The sequence below is a fragment of the Aristolochia californica genome, unplaced genomic scaffold (assembly GCF_029961685.1).
Source record: "Aristolochia californica isolate CCGP_79_NKW_82.1479 unplaced genomic scaffold, dmAriCali1.0.hap1 SCAF_9, whole genome shotgun sequence".
Lineage (NCBI taxonomy): Eukaryota > Viridiplantae > Streptophyta > Magnoliopsida > Piperales > Aristolochiaceae > Aristolochia > Aristolochia californica.
This window is the reverse complement of record NW_027182290.1, coordinates 31,974,677-31,991,863: the sequence shown is the minus strand read 5'-3', so window position 1 is coordinate 31,991,863 and position 17,187 is coordinate 31,974,677. Positions and strand designations below refer to the sequence as shown.

Genomic DNA, 17,187 nt, shown 5'->3' with positions numbered 1-17,187 from the left:
TTATATAAAATTACTCTGATTGATTTAATTTTTATAAGATAATTTTATTTAAATATTTTGTTAAACTAAGATAAAATTTAATTTGTATAAATTAATAAATAAGTTAAAATTTTAATTTAATTAAATATATAAAATAATATTTAAAAAAATACTTAATTTTATAATATATAAATGAAAGAGTGAGAGAGCGAATATTCACTCTCCATAGGGAGGGAGTGATTTCACTTTCCTTAGTTTTTCTCTAAGGGGGGGTTAGTCCACAATGAACTTGAATTGAATTGAAGTAAAATGAATTGATTCAACTTCAACTCATATTTGGGTGTTAGTATAGACAGAGTTTAAGTGGCTGGAAAACAGATGCCAGTGTTAATGCCCCCAAATGAAAAATATGATATAAAAAAGAGAATAAGTAACATTTTATAATATACTTAAACATATAATTAACAGAAATAAACGTGGTTACTACACTTATAAGTGATTTAACGTGTAGTATTAGAATATTTTAATATCCTAATTAATGAAAAACTATATTATATTACTTAATGATTATAATTTATTATAAATTAAAACAATAATTACGTGTGACTAGAATAAATTGTACAAATTAATAAAAATAAAAAATAACACAAGAGAATATAATAAATAAACCTAATGGTTTAATTAATTATAACAATTGGATAATTAAACCAATTAATGATTATAGTTTATTATAAATTAATATACTAATTACGTGTGACTAGAATAAATTTTTTAAAATAAATAAAAAAGTTAAAAATAACATAAGTGAATATAATAAATAAATAAATTATTCTGTAATAACATAAGATATAGTTTAACATTAAAACTCACTATTTTAATAAAAAATACATAATAAATAAATAAATATATTAATTTATCAATAACATAATATACATTTTAAATATTATTAATTAATAATATATTAACAAGAAATAAAAACTAATGGTTTAATTAATTGGATAATTAAACCATGGTTTAATTTTTCCTAACTTAGGAAAAATTAAACATCGTCTTCGTCTTCCTCTGCGGCGGGCTTGGCAACAACGACGATAGCGGGCAACGGCGATGGCGGCGGGCAACATCGACGGAGGCGACGCTCCAACGGTATGCCGAGAGAGAAGAGAAGCCAGGAGGCCGAGGGGCTCTGGCCTCCCGTGCTCTACGACGGAGGTCGAGAGAGGGAGGAAGGAAGGCCAACGGGGCGGAAAGAGAGGGAGGCCGAGGGGCTCTACGACAGAGGCTCGGCCTCCCGTGCTCTGCGACGGAGGTGGGGGCAGAGGGAGGACGGCCGACAGGGGTGGGGGCAGAGGGAGGAAAAAATACTTTGTTGAACGATCGCGGAGGGGGACAGAGATCGTCTGGAGAGGCCGACGAGAGGGAGAGCAGAATAACGGGGGGAAGAAGCAACGCGCGTCGTGCGTGGAAAGCGGATGATTCGCAAAATAGGTAGGAAACAGTTTTCCCTCGTTTTTGCCCGAGCAAATGAAATGGTGTAATCTCACTTCAATTCAAGTCTTTCTATACTAACGCTAATGAACTAAATAATATGGGGGGAATTCATTCCACTTCATTGTGGACTAACCCCCCAAGGAGTGAAAGTGAATAGGATAGGTAACAGGATTCGGATTATTTTACTTTCAATTTCTTGAGTGCACTAACAGCCACAGGGCTCTTATTTACGATGAATTCAAGTAAAAGCATTAGACTCAACGTGTTCTATGATACGGAGACAGCCTGCGGTTTTCATACGAGCAGTCACTCAAGGTTTGATATGCCTTTCGCTGCTTAATCTTCAGAGGAAGACGAAGCGATGAAATGAAAGTGTGGGAGAATCAAAACATAAAAATTCATAATCGCTTTTTCAACATATTTGATTGAAAAATCCAGTACCCCGATTCTGCAGCTTTGAGAAAATTCGGTAGCCGGACAAAATCGAATCCACTACCCGATCGACAAAGTTGACTGTATTGCCGCAAGATGATAGTCCTTCAAGAGTGACGATCTGGAACTCGCCGGCATTGGCTAGCCAGATGCCGGACGCGGTGATTTAAGAGGGGCCCCATTCCCCATTCAAAAAGGATAAAATGATCGCGCAGCTGAACTCAAGGGTATCAACGGCGACTGCTTGGGAAACCGGAAGAGTAGATAACCAGCAATTTGAAGTCACGCCCAATCTTGGAGGACGGCGTCGCCGGAGGAGTTAAGGAGTCGACCGCTCTCACTGAAACGAGGCAGCTCACCCATCAGGATTCTCCTCTGCCACACCAAGGATAATGGCCTCCCACATTTCCCAACTCTAGTAGTTGTATTTTCCGAAGACTCCCCCTGCTCCAAGGCGCCGAACCAATGGAAGCTCTCTTCACTGCGCCACGGCCAGAGTTCCTCCGCTCGAGGAACTTCCGGTCTGTCAATTTAGTTAAGTTAGGTGTATCTAATTTTTAATTAAATTATTAAATTTAAATTGAATAATTTTTAAACTTGATTTCTTATTATTTGATATTTATTTTTATTTTTTATTAAAACTTAAATATTTAGTGAAATTAATGACATTATTAAGATATAATGAATGAATTAAAATTATTATAATAGAATAATTTAAAAAAAAATAGTAGAATTAAGGTTGACTGAAATTCAAACCTCTTTTTCCTCAATAGTGCTAGCGACGCCTTCCTCACCATCAAGCGTTGATTGAACGTCTTCCTCAGGACGGCCGTCTTTCCCTCGTCTCTCCCAGTCATCTCCACGTCTCTCTCCTTCTCAGCTTTCCTATATTTGTATAATGGCTTTTCTTATTTCTCTCTGTTTTATCTCCTCTCTGACTGTCCTCAACGCTTTTATCTCCCGACCACATGAAATCCAGGACGTGGTCGATTACCAGAGCCACCGAATTCCGTTAATGGGTTATGCTGGAAAGAACCTCATCGTCGAACGCACATTTCTATCTTCAGATGTTCTTGGTCGAGTGCGAAAAATGAAATTTAGTTTCAATTGATACACAGCTGAAGCTTTGGGAATGGGTAGAAGATCGAAAGCTGCAAGTTCATCACTTAATTCGATCTGAATTGCTTCCGTGCTGGTTCGTATGCTAATCCTTTCTTTTTATTTCAGAAGATGGAACTCTCGAATGTTCAAGTTTTGCCTTTATCATAAGTCTGTTTTGTGTTTTTCGTTTATTTCTTCTCCATCATTTTGTGCTCATAAAATTTTTGAATTTACTCTCGTAGTTTTTCTGCTAAAGAAATATAACATTTTTAATCTCTCTTCCTTCATTTGTTCGGTTTCCTTTAATAGTCTGGCTGCTAACCGGAAATCAGGAACATTTTTTCTGCTTAAACTCCGTTCTCCGCTTACCATACTCGTTTTGATATTTCACTCCATGTATTTTTAAACTTTTAGTGTGAATTCTTAATTATCATCGAGATTGTTCTTCCATGAAACAAAAGAAACTGTTTAACCTATTTTGTCTTCGACATAGCTTTTTAAAATTTTAACAAATGTAGCTCATTACATACTAATGTTCTTGGAACATTTCAGTAAACCTTTGAGAGGAATCTGAGGCTTTTGTTTGTCTGTTCAGAAATATCGATCAGTTGTGCCTGAAGTTTGTTCTCGCTGCAAGTGACAGAACATGTTTAAGGTATCTGTCTCATCTTTATGTTATCTTCCACATGTCTTTCTTTTTATCATTTTAACAAAACTTATCTCTGTCCATGAAGTCACCGAGAGATCTAACTTATGTGCAACTAAAGTTTTACTAATATCATTACTATATGCTTGGACGCTTGCTTGTTTAGCTGATTCAGTAAGGCTTCATAGAGAGGCTGTGGTTTACATTTGCTTACCACTTCACTGCATTAATTTTCTTTGTCATACATTCTGCCCGATAGTCCTTGTGCAATAACCTATCATTTTGTTTTAAAAGGATCACTCTTAATTGCAGAGAGGCGGCAATCTTCTAGGAAAGACATCATATGAATCCAAAAAGGTGGAACCTCTTAATGAAGTAAGTAATAACAGCAAGAGCTATCCAGAACCAGGTGTGAAGACTACCACAGATGGGGAGACAGCTATCACAAAAACACTGTCAAGTGATTCTAAGACAGTACCAGACACAAAGTTAAGTGATACAACAACAACATGTACAGATTCCAGTGATACTGCGACTGGTTGGAGCATTAAATCATTTGATGCATCAAAGAAGAAAATTTCGAAAGCGAAGACAGCAAATCTTACACCCAGTGATTCGTCAACGAAAACAAAATCAACACCAAGTGATGCAACAAAGCAATTGACATCAACCAATGTGTCAAAGGCAACAAAATCTGTGTCAAGTGATGCATCAAAAACAACAGCAACAGCAACACCAAGTGATGCACCAGAATCAATTGATACATTGAAGCACACAAATGTGAGATCTAGTGAGAGTACAACTACAAGCCGCAAGTTAAGTGATGCATCGAAGCCACCAACTTCAAAGTTAAGTGACTCAACAACTACGTTACCTGGAAAATTAGGTGATTCTACTACAGTGACAAGCACACAGCCAATTGATTCATCAAAGACCACAAATATAAAATCAAGTGATCAAACATCCACAACCAGTGCCAAGTCTAGCGACACAAAAATGTCTGATGTCCTGTCTATCAATAGTTGCAGAGGGAGTATCAGTAGCTTACGGAGTGACAGCATTGACAGCTCGATTAGTGGACAATTCAAGCCTCATACTGGTGGTGACAGACAGTGGGAGGCAATCCAGTTAGCCAGCTCTAAAGAATCTCCTATTGGCCTCAGTCATTTTAGGCTTCTTAAGCGTCTTGGTTATGGTGATATAGGAAGTGTTTATCTGGTTGATCTCAGAGGAACTAATACCTATTTTGCGATGAAAGTTATGGACAAGGCCTTGCTTGTCAGTAGGAATAAGCTTCTCAGAGCACAGACTGAAAGAGAGATTCTAGGCCTTCTTGATCACCCATTTCTGCCAACATTATACTCATATTTTGAGACGGATAAGTTTTATTGTCTGGTTATGGAGTATTGTAGTGGGGGCAATCTCCATTCTCTTCGGCTGAAGCAACCCAACAAGTATTTTACTGAGCAAGCTGCAAGGTGAGCTTTTCAAGTGGTCTCTTCAATTTAATTGTTGTGTTTCCCCAGTTATGCACTCTACTCTTTGTATGTGACTTGCATTGGATTTAATTAGAGTTGAATTTGGTTATGTTCATCTTACATGTTTGTTGGTTGTCTTCCTAAACAACTGCATTCTGTGATTTTTGGCATTTTAGGATGGGACTTGATGTGTTTCAACTTTTTGCTTTAGCCCTTGCTTTCCATTTTTGAATATTTAGTCTACTAATGAACTTTGAATTTGGAACCTCTTCTCTATCATTTGAATTTACTGGATTAAAATATTCTTCTTGATTTGGTGATTAATAGTTTTGAGATGGGTTATCATTTGTCTCCTGTATCTTTCTTCATCAGTTCTCCAATTACTCCGAATTGTACATTCTTCATGTGATCGATGTAATAAATTTGAAGGCATTTGTTTGGTGTGAACTCTCTCAAACTATCTAAGAAAAGAATTGCAGGTAAAATAAAATTTATGTTAGTAAGTGTTTGAATTTGAACAAGTAATGAATTTTTTTTAGTTATTTATCTGTTTTTTCTATAACCAGATTTTATGCTTCTGAGATACTCCTAGCCCTTGAGTACTTGCACATGCTTGGGATTGTGTACAGAGACCTGAAGCCAGAGAATGTGCTCGTTAGAGAAGGAGGCCACATTATGCTTTCCGATTTTGACCTTTCACTACGCTGCTCTGTTAACCCAACTCTTGTTAAATCCTCCTCTGTCCATGGAAGTGCTAGTGGAGGTCATGGGATCCTTGATAGCGACTTCCCCCTGACTGGCTGCATCCATCCCTCTGCCTTCTTTCCCCGCATTCTCCCAAAGAAGAACCGCAAGACTAAATCAGATTTTAGCTTTGCAGCCGGAGCCTTGGAACTGATGGCAGAGCCTACACATGCACGGTCGATGTCGTTTGTAGGAACCCATGAGTATTTAGCGCCGGAGATAATAGGCGGCGACGGTCATGGTAGTGCAGTGGATTGGTGGACATTTGGGATTTTCTTATACGAATTGCTTCATGGGACAACCCCCTTCAAGGGTGCAGGAAACCGAGCGACCCTCTTCAACGTGATGGGTCAGCCTCTTCGTTTTCCAGAATATCCAGTCGTGAGTGGCGTAGCTCAAGACCTCATCCGTGGCCTTTTAGTGAAGGATCCACAGAGGAGAATTGCGTACAAAAGGGGTGCGACCGAGATTAAACAACATCCTTTCTTTGACGGAGTGAACTGGGCTTTGGTCAGGAGCAATATGCCACCAATTATTCCTGATCCTGTGGATTTATCGGCATTTGCCAGTAAGGATGCGGCCAACATGGAGAAGAAGGCCTTGGAAACTAGCATGCCGGCGAAAAAACCTACTCCTTGTGATTCGTCATACGATGACTTTGAGTACTTCTAGAGGTAATAAGGCTGCGGTTACTGGTGTCACTGTGCACTCCATGGAAGGAGATTTAAGGAGGAAGACGAGCAAAATAATGGTGATATTATTTATTCATTTGATTCATTCACCAGCTAGAAAAAAGGGCGGACAACGTCTGCAATTCTAGATTCGGTTGGGTCAACAAGGAAGATTTTGATTCAATTCTTTGTTAACACCAAAAAAAAAAAAGTCTCCCTTAGCATGGATCCTTGTCAATACTGTTCTATAATGTTCAAGGTCTTTTCGATTTTTGCTTTCGTCTATTCTTTCCAAACGCCGAAGTGTTTATTGGGTTGAGCATAGGTTTGTACATGTAAATGCTGTTAAAGATTGCCTTTCAGACTTTGTTTCTATCAAATAGAGTTTCTCTTATTCTGATCCAGTTCCTTTGCTCCTTCTCACTTTTCTTATTTTTCTCTCCCGACCATATGAAATCCAGGGCGTGGTTGATTACCAGAGCCACCGAATTCCGTTAATGGGTTATGCTGGAAAGAACTCCAGCGTAAAAAATGCACATTTTATATCTTCAGATTTTCTTGATCGAGGGCGAAAAATGTATTTTAGTTTCGAATGATGCACAGGTGAAACTTTACGAGATGGATAAAAAAATCGAAAGCTGCAAGTTCATCCTTTCTTTTGGTCTGAGAAGATGGGAACTTTTGGAGCATTTCCTTTCAAAATAATATTATCTACATACATTGTGAACTGTATAACTCCCTTGTTAGTGTGTTTTGCAAACATAGAATGATCCATAATACACCTTTTAAAACCGACTAAATTTATCAAATCATAATCTATGTGATTGTTTCAGCTCATAGGAAGATTTTTTAACTTAAACACCATCTCCCTCTCAACCACAAAACTAGGTGGTTGGTCCATACAGACCTCTTCTTGGAGGTTGACATCAAGCTAGTAAAGGGTCCAAGGATAGTTAGCAACAAGTGATATAAGAATACATACCACAATAAGTTTACCTACTGGAGAAAATGTTAATAATCAGTACCATAACACTGTGTATAGTCTTTGGCTACCCACCTAGCCTTCAGTCAAGCAATGTTGTCATCAACAGTTTGTTTAATTATGAACACCCACTTGTATCCTATAGTTTTCTTTTTAGTTGGAAGAAACCATCTCCCAAGTCTGATTTTTATGCAAGGTTGTCATCTCTTCTTTCATAGCTACTCTCTGAATTGGATGCTTAAGAAACTCTTGTATGACTGAGGAAGAGACAGAGGAAATTGTTGTGAGAAGTAGAGGGTTGTTGAGTGCAGATTTGTGATTTTCTGTAAATAGCTATGGGTCTGTTTCAAAAGGAGAAGAATCAAAGTTAGGTGCACTAACCTCAAAGAGATTGTAGACTCCATTTAAGGGTATTAGTCAATGGAGCAGAAGCCTCAAGTGGTGAATATTTTGTCAAGGAGCATGACATATTTCATTTACACTGTTTATTGTTATTTAATTTATCATGATTGATATTTTTTCTATTATTACTTTTATCTAACAACCTTATTTCATTATTCATTAAATTAAAATTTTTTTTTTTTTTTGAAGCCAGGAGCATCGGTTTTGAGGGTGGGGATCTAAGCAACACCATCAATAGGGGAATGGAACGAGTTTGAACGTTAAAAGGGCTGTAATAAATTCATACAGAAAGACAAGCTGGATGTGGCCTCCTATCCTTTAAGCTGCAAAAACTAAACCCTGTGGAAGTTGTCCTAGCTGCCAAAAAACAAATTTCCAGGAGCCATAAAGCTTCTCCCCATAGACTAGGGATGTGGAGCATATTTACCTCCTTTTTCTATCCCTGAAGTGAGATTTAGCCATCTCAAATTCTCATCCTTGCCTTCTTCTGCTACCTACTAGTAGCTGGACTTCGTTCTCTTGACATTCTTCTTTGATGTGTGCACTACCGCTTTCTGTTTCTTGCTTTATTCTTACTTTGGCCACCAGTGGAGTCACTGGATACTGTTTTCCGCTTCTTGTTCTCTGAATTCTTTTGTAGCTCTTCATCTTTTTGGCTTTTACTGGGTTTCCTTCTTTCTGCTGCAGCTCTTTTCTTTAGATCTTTCTTCTTGGGAAGTACTTCGCTCCTTTCTTCTTCTTCTTCTTTTTCTTGGTCCTTGTTGGATTTTCGCATCTCTGTGCATGATGAAGACTTCGGCAACCTGCTTCCAGTCAGCTTCTGCAACTCCGGCACAAATGCTGATGTCTATGCTTCAGGAGACAGAATTGTTAATATAAAATAGCTTTAAAAATAGCATCAAACAAAATAATAATGTTGCCTGAATTCTGAAACACTTACCCTGCCACCAGCTGAGATGAATTCGATTTTTTTTCCTGCCATTAAAATGAAAGTGTGAATCATTTTAGCACCGTCCTGAGTAGGAAAATGCCACTGAAGCCACTAGCAAATAGTAACAGTTTAGAAGCATGGAAACTACAGGAATAGATTAAAATAAGAGACATGTGATTGATGTAGAATCAGCCATCATATGACGAAAACTGTAAAATGCATCACTTAAATAGGTGAAACGTCCTTCCTGGCTCCTACACCCCAGTCAGGTCCTTCAGATTTTGAAACCAGTAATCCAAAGTCAAGACAGGAATATCTGATAAGCAGTGAGGCATTTCTTGACTCCCAAACCGTCATTGGGTTTTATAGTATTCTTTTTGAGGAATATAGAGAAGTGAATAGTTACTCAAAGGAAGGGATCAAACCATCCACAAATGCCTTGCCAGGTTTCTTTTCCAGGGAATGAAAAATCCAGTTACTAGGATATTGAGAACTATCAGCTCCAACTTCCACTGCTGTGTCAATGACCTGTAAAATCAATCAACTCACTGTTAAGGAGATAAAGCAGTTCAGAGTTTTCCTCACCATCCACTTTTCCAGACTTCTTGCCCCAACGGAAGTGAAACAACCAACCAATTGGGAATCGACTAGAATCAGCATTTACTTCAACAGCGAATTGAACAACCTACAGACATTGTTGTTCACAAATGCAACCTAAAGCATCTCCCATGGAAGAATAGGAGCAACTGCTCACAAATGCAAGTAAACCATCTCAGCATAGTGCTGTGCTTACTTCTTTGATGCAACGGTGCAAGGATTCACATTCATCTCGTGACAAGCTTGAAGCAATTTGCAGTGGATGAATTTTAGCCTGAAAAAAAAAAAAAATATAGGCATCTTAAATGAAGTTTCCCGTTCCATCTTACAAATGGGTTTACAATTTACATGTAGTATTACGTTCTTTAATAGAATTACAAGCAGTTTTTTTTTTTTTAAGAGAAGTGGATTTTGTTCACTACAAGACCAAGAACAAAATACAAGGATCAAGCAAGGAGGTCTCCCCTTACAAAGAGAGATTGAAGGGAGACCCCATGCTTTGCTAAAGAATCAGCTAAGGAATTAGATGATCTAGGAATATGCCATCAAGTACAATCAAAGAGGTAAAATGTCTATAATGTCATGATAGGTATTCCAGTAACTCCACGAAGGGTCAGATTTTACAGAGCACCGACCAATCGCCACTTTGGAGTCTCCTTCATTCAAAAGTTTCCCACTAAGGTGGTCCCCGAATAGGTTCAACCTCGGGAGAAGGGCTTGAATCTCTGATGAGGTAGAGTCTGAAATGCCCAAACGTCCTGAGGTGGAGACTAAAACCTCACCCTTGTTGTTCCTAATTGCACCTCCATTCCCGCCTTTCTTGAGTAACCAAGAGGGCACATCCATAACAATTTAGTTTTAGGGATCCATCTAGGAGCATGGGGACCCATTCCTTAATGGTAGGCGGCCTGAAAAGGATAGACATTTGAGCAGTAACATGCCAATTCTCTCAAATGGGAATGCCTCTTTAAGTTTACAAACTCTTTTCTGGTGAGAACCCGAGCAAAAATCATCTAAAAAAAGCGTGTGGCAACCTCCTCTGTCATGAAAAATTTGCTTGCAAATCTAGATTCCTTTCCAACTATAGCCCCAAGGAATATGAAGTAAATATAGGAGAATTGAGAAGACTAATTTAGAAGAAGAAGAATAGGGAAGAAAGAGGAGTAAGGGGAAGAAGAAGAAGAAAGGGGAGGGAGAGAGGGAGAGACCAGAAACAGGGATTTGTTAATTCATCTTCAAAACTACTTTGAACATCCTGTTACAGCCTATAAATAACTAAAATTAAAATTTTAAATCCAAAAATAGATAAGATCAATATCTGATCAAATCCAATAAAATCAAGAAAGATAAACTAAAAATAAATATGAAATTTAAAATTCAAAATAGAAAAGATAAACTAAATATAAAAGGAATAATTTGAAGTGTAATTTGTGGGTCCACTGAGGCCCGATGGGCATACTGGTGTCCCCACCATCAGCTTGTGTAAGAGTTGATATTGTTCAGAGATGCATCTGACAATGGCTTCTCCATCTATTCCATCAGTCACCGTTGTGGATCATGCACAACACCATCCTTTCTCGTCCTTCTATCAAAGTCTGGGTGGGAAGGGTGATGGTAAGACTTCTTCAATCAATGATTTTAGGTTCAAAGGTGGTTTGGTTTGAACATGTTTGGTTAATGGTACTGAGGGAAGGGATATTAGGATGAGGTGGTTTTGGTGCTAGTGCGAGTGGTGTGGGATTGACAGCAGGCCTGGTTGGTACTGGTGAAAAGTCAGGGCAATTTAGTTCTGGATTTGGAGATCAGTTGACATTCGTTATGAGTTCAGGGGAGAAGCTACTAAAACTGTTTATGAAAAGGTTCCAACCAAACCCTGATTTTTTTAGCTCCAGAATATAGATGCCAGACATTATCATGTCTGCTCTTCAATGAACAATTTTGTATTCCCGAAGTCCTCTTTATTGGAAGATGGAGAAGTAGAAGACTAAGCTTCTAGTCCAAAGCTCTCTCGTTCTAGCTCTACTGCTTCGATCTTGGGTTTTATTACTAAGCTGTTACAAGCTGTTGGTGGGCTGCTGATGAAGGACCTCTTATCTCCCATTTGCATTAAGACTCGGATTCTCTTCTTTGACCAAATTGTCTTCTCTGCAATAGCGAGGATGGTCTCTCCATATCAATATGAGAAGCCATTTTTCCCCATTACTCCCATGCCAGTCCTTCCTCTTAGTGAGTTTTTCCTTTGAAATTTTCTTGTTCCTCTTGAATCCTAGTTGCCAAATCACTGTGCTGCATCCCTCTGTCCCAAAGCTGCCCTCTTTTCGCCTCCTTCCTCCCTTCAATGCCATTGATTGCACCTGCCTCTCTCCTTTCCACACACCTCTCATTGCTCTCTCCTCTCAGCCTCTCATTTCACAACAGTGTGTAGATTTCAAAATGTAATAGATTGAAATGACAAACTTGACTGATCTAAAAAGAGAGGTAAATTTTATCCCCCTTCTTTTTCAACAAAGCGGCATCTCAAGTATATTGGAGTTACAAACATGCATTCTCTATGTGATTTACACCTGCATTGTCAGGTTACTATTCTATTTTCTTTTTTTTTTTTTCAAAATAAGGAGAGACTTTATTAAGGAGAAAGAGAAAAGACAGGAGCTTCATGAACTCTGTGTAGAAAAGCTTCCCTATACTATATCTCAGCAAGCGTGCCAAGGTCCATCTCAAAAAGACTTGTCTTAATAGCATTTCTTTGGATTCAATTATTTGTAATGTTATCTTCCTGGTTTTGTTACTATTAACACTTTCACCTATTTTCATGCAGATTCTTCTTTGACCCCAAAGGGGTAAAAGGTTTTTTCTTCTTTACTTCCAACATTCCTTCAATAAAGCAAGGCTGGTCTAAATGTTACGGTTAAACACTTTTAAGATCACCAATTCAATCATCAATTCTATGCAGTATTCCTCTTCAGTTACCCACTCCTTTCAAGTAAAAAAGGAGTTCCTTTTAGTTTTGTTTTTTGTTTCCCTTCCAGAAAAATGCTTCTTAGGTATACCTTAGTATTCATTTGGCCTGAGCCTCATATTCTGTTAAAAAATTTATCCGAATGGCTTTATAACTTTCGGTTGTCTGAAGGGAAACAAAATATATCTTTTTAGTTTTATTTATCCTGTTTGTTTTATATATTTTTAAATCATACTTCATGTAGTATCCATCAAAAAAGTCATAATACATCCTTTAACAGAGGAAAGAGCACAAAATCAAGACATTGCTCTTGGCTTGATTATATACTCAGACCAACTTCACAACTTTTTCCCCATGGAGCTCACAATGACCAAAGCCACCTTTATGTGCTCCAAGCTTTGCCAATCAAACTTACAGCCAATAACTCTGACCTCTGTACTGGAGAAGCTTCAAACAATAATTACTGATAACAATAATATGACAGACTGTAAAAACCTATCAGAAAACTTGAACCAAGGACATGGGTAAGTCCGCAAAATTAAATGGTAATTTTGTGAAATGGAACCATGAGAAATAAACCTGATATAGCACTTCATCCGCAATCCAATTACCAATGCCAGCAATGAAACTCTGCATGACCAAAATTGTTTCATATTGCCATGGAATAGGAATAAAAATCTATAGGTACAAATTCTACCAGCAAGACAGTTCCACATTAGAGAATGCTCTATGAAGGGAATCTGCCTCAAGCATACATGTATATGTCAATATATCACACCATAATTTGCTGCTATCAGCAATTGGAGAGTTCAGAAATTTTATAACAAGGACTTGACCTGATCAAGTAATAAAGTCTTAATCGCTAGCTTCTTCTTTCCCAAGGATTCAACAAATTCAAGCACATGCATAGGTTCCAGTAAGGCATCTGGACCTAACTCTGAGATTGGAGGAGCAGATTTTGGCTGTACCAGGAAAACCAAGAAGTGTATTAAGAGGAGAGATAGAGATAACAAAAGAGAGAGAGAGAGAGGGAGAGGGATTATCCTGCAAAAACATGAACAAAAAAATGGGTCTTTAAGGGATGGCACTAATACATCTTCCAGCAAACGAACTCTAGCAAAACGCCTCTTGTCAGTGAAAGAAAACTCTAAACCATCATCAAGCTGCACATAACAAGAATACTTTCACCATGGACATCATTAATACATAGATAAAAGGAGAAAAAAAAGAGAGAATTGAAAACACAACAGAAGGATAGATGTCTAGAAAGTTTACTTTGTCCATAACACCTCATGAGGAAAAGCTCATACAAGAAAAATAGAGATGCATAAAACCAAATAACCAAAGATGGGCAAGCTGGGGATGGTAAATATCCATGTGACAGGATTGCTATATTATCTCTAAGTAGAGAGCATTAGTAAGAAAATTATTCTTTATTTTTTAGAATATTTGACAAGGCATCAGAACTCGATCATCAAACATGTGCAAAAACTCTCTTCCATTCTGTCCTCTTATTCTTCTTTTTCTCTACCCATCCATTGTTTTCTCTCTTCTATTCCTTATTCTAGGTTTTCCAGTTCCAACTAGACTGCACATTCCTTAAACTACTTCAATACACAATGATGAACAAATTACGAGATCTTTTTTCTGTTCACTTTCAGATATCAATAGAAATTCAAAGTATATACTATGTGTCTCTTAGACATAATGCCTCCATAAGCTCTAATTGAACAAAACAGAGATTGCAATGAAGCCACTATATCATTTTCTGGTAAATTCATCATAAAAATACAGCTAAAAATCTCCAGGTTCTTACCTCCACAAATGCTTTGGAATACTTGGAAGGCCACTCGTCTGTATCATTGACTACAGCTCTGCACACCACTCGATGTTGCAAGAGTACTCAGTACACAAATTGACAAAACCGTGGCAAATGTTAAAAGATACTAGATTACATAGAAGGATATAAAGACAATAAAGTGAAGGACCGTAGGAAGAGAAAAAAGAGTTTCAATTTGATACAAAAAATCAGAATTAATAAAACTGAAGAAATCAAGTTGATGAAAAGGTTCCCCTATTCCAGTGACAAATGGTCCCTTTGTCAGGCAATGTTTTAAGATGAGGGATATAAGAATCTTCACAAAAAATGCACATGTAATAAAAAGGTTGAACTGCAAACAAAACTATAATTCTCAATAAAATTTTGTTTTTTGGTCCCTTTGTCAGGCATGTTTTAAGATGAGGAATATAAGAATCTTTCCACAAAATATTCACATGTAATAAAAAGGTTGAACTGCAAACAAAATTATAATTCTCAATAAGCTTTTGTTTTCTGGGATAAACAACTCGTAGTGATGATTGGTGTGATTCCATGAGTTCAAAACATCCTCTAAAGCATGCTTCATCAAATAGGCCATGTGCAAATTTTGGACAGAGTTTAAAAATGAAAGCCAAAAAAGTTTGTTTTTTTCTTTTGAAGAAGGGTTATTATTTGTTATGGAAACAGAACCTTCGATATTTAGTGACTGCAACACCCTTAATATGTACCGCACCAGCCATTCCTGAAACATCAAAGAAACAGAAAAAAAATCAAAATACTTTTAGAAAACAATGATAAGCACAGAACAAATCGAAGCAAAGAGAAAACGGGAAAATAGACAAAATGCGGTGTAACCGAACAAAAGATGCAGGTATTTAGTAATTGGGCTACGATGGCAAAATTACTTTACAGACACGTTGTTTACTCTGAGATACAGATGCGCCTCGGGCCTAAAACAAAGCGTCACTATCCAGTATCCAACGCTGTCATTGTTGACGGAGTTGAAACTTCTTTTCAGCTCTTCTCACTCCAAATGAGAAAGACAATCTTACTACACTGAAGAATATGCAAAAATGACGTGCTTCGAAAAGTGATAAAGTTACAAGGTTAGCACCTCCATGGATGTGCAATTTCAGACGCGCTTCAGAGAGGATCATATAGTTTTGCCCCTCCGGAAATAAAGCAGGAACGTGTACGCTACTAGTGGCGTGTCTACGGTCGAGGAATGATCTATGCCATTCGTCCTGACCAAACGACAGCGACCAGGACGGACCTTGCCAAGAATACTTCCTCGGAAAATATAGAGAAGAAAAACAGAAAACCAAAATATGAAAAGATCTTTTAATGGAGACACTACGCAGAGAAGTAAGCAGTTGGAAAAAGGACATCTTCTTTGAAAACGAGAGACTTCGTTGGTTGTCGAGTGTATACATGAGACATACCGAACTGAAAAGAGGGGAAAGGAGGGGAGTCGAGCTCAAGCCACAAATTTTTGCCCTTCCGCCGAGCGGAGAGAATGGTTTTCCCTACAAGAGCTGCCTCGAAAGCAGAGGGAGAGACACCACCAACGATAACTTTAGGATCGTCCGCCACCATCGCCCTCTTGACTTTCTTTCCTACGCAATGTTCCTCGATCGCTTTCCGAGCCGCTTCCACTTCTGGAAGCTCCGGCATCTTCTCCGGTCCAACTTCTGATCAGAACTAGGAATGACTGATAAAAAAATGACAAGTCACAATATTGTCTTCGGGATATTATAGTAACCATCCATTGTTTTTTGACTCTCGTTTTTTTATTACAAAAGCAGCAGTGCTTTCAAAAATAGTGATTTTTTGAAGCTGTGCTTTTCTACGAGAATCGCTGCTCTGTTCTAACAACAACGAATCACGGATTTGGTTGAAATTGGTGCAATTCAAATCACTACTTTCAATTGAACATCAAAGTGCTGTTTCTTTGATTTTCACTGTAAATCGGTGTTTTTTATCACAAAAAAACAGTGCTTCCAAAAATAGCAATGCTTTTCACGGATAATCACTGTAAAAACAACAAAAATCTTTAAATTCTTCTTAACTCATCAAACCAGAAAAAATAAAACCACTGGAAAAATAAAAACTGGGAAACTCACATAAAACTAATAGAAGACAGATGGGAAAACCAGTAGCATCAAAACGATACTCTCTTTGCAATACTTCCTGCAACACGAATAAAAAATAGTGCTCATGCTTATATAAACTCTTACATCAGATGATCTTATCTTCTTTAAAAAGTTAACACATGATAGAAATTGATCCTAAAGAAGAGCACATAAAGCATTTGATCAAAATCAAATCTTTTTTTTTTATGATGAACACCGAAAAATAGAGCACCACTCATTCCAGCTCTTAATTTTCATTTCCGATGTGAAACAATTACAATGTCAAATACAAAATTACCATGAATAATTACCTTTGTGCCGAAAGTATTAAAGCATCAATTGTTAAATACTTATTTAAAAAAAAAATCATAAAATTTTCTTACCTTTCTCGGCAAGAAATTCTTACTTAAAAAATTATATAATTTTCCTAGTAAAAAAAATCATCCTAAAAAAGTGTTTCCAATAAACAAAAAACAATAATGGTAGAAATATTTTTTTCAATGTTTCCTAAAAATGCATGCTTTACCGGGACTAGTGAACTCGGTGAGTGATGCTAAGATTTGACCACGTCTACACATGGCACTGTCGAGTGCATTCAGGCCTTTGGATATTTTTGAACGATCAGAGTTGACTCGGCCTAGTTTTAGCTTGAGTTGGCTCAAACTCGTAAACGTGGATACGATCTTCGTATTAAGTATTAAAGAAAATATTAATTTGAAATATTGTTATATCCAACTCAAAAATTTATCTATTGAATTGATAATTTTTAGTTATTATCATAATTTAAAAATAAAGTATAAATAATTATATTTTATTTTATCACATA

At 37.4% G+C, this 17,187-nt stretch overlaps 2 protein-coding genes across 3 annotated transcripts; one reads left to right on the top strand and one right to left on the bottom strand.

The window, feature by feature from the left end:
- The first annotated feature begins 1,083 nt into the window (after positions 1–1,083).
- Positions 1,084–6,853, top strand: LOC137940790 (serine/threonine-protein kinase RHS3-like). Its single transcript, XM_068785916.1, has 3 exons — positions 1,084–1,122; positions 3,959–5,124; positions 5,691–6,853. The coding sequence occupies exons 1-3, from the start codon at positions 1,084–1,086 to the stop codon at positions 6,538–6,540; spliced, it is 2,055 nt and encodes a 684-aa protein (XP_068642017.1). The 3' UTR covers positions 6,541–6,853.
- A 1,313-nt stretch (positions 6,854–8,166) lies between these two features.
- LOC137940105 (formamidopyrimidine-DNA glycosylase) lies at positions 8,167–16,080 on the bottom strand. Of its 2 annotated transcripts, none has more exons than XM_068785029.1 (10): positions 15,672–16,080; positions 14,920–14,971; positions 14,227–14,284; positions 13,505–13,573; positions 13,247–13,372; positions 12,990–13,040; positions 9,648–9,725; positions 9,440–9,539; positions 8,864–8,898; positions 8,167–8,770 (listed from the first exon to the last, which is right to left on the bottom strand). In XM_068785029.1, the coding sequence occupies exons 1-10, from the start codon at positions 15,901–15,903 to the stop codon at positions 8,468–8,470; spliced, it is 1,104 nt and encodes a 367-aa protein (XP_068641130.1). In that variant the 5' UTR covers positions 15,904–16,080; the 3' UTR covers positions 8,167–8,467. The 2 variants fall into 2 exon arrangements, with proteins under 2 accessions (XP_068641130.1, XP_068641128.1); XM_068785027.1 differs by lacking the exon at positions 9,440–9,539 and adding an exon at positions 9,280–9,382.
- Between the last annotated feature and the right edge of the window lie 1,107 nt (positions 16,081–17,187).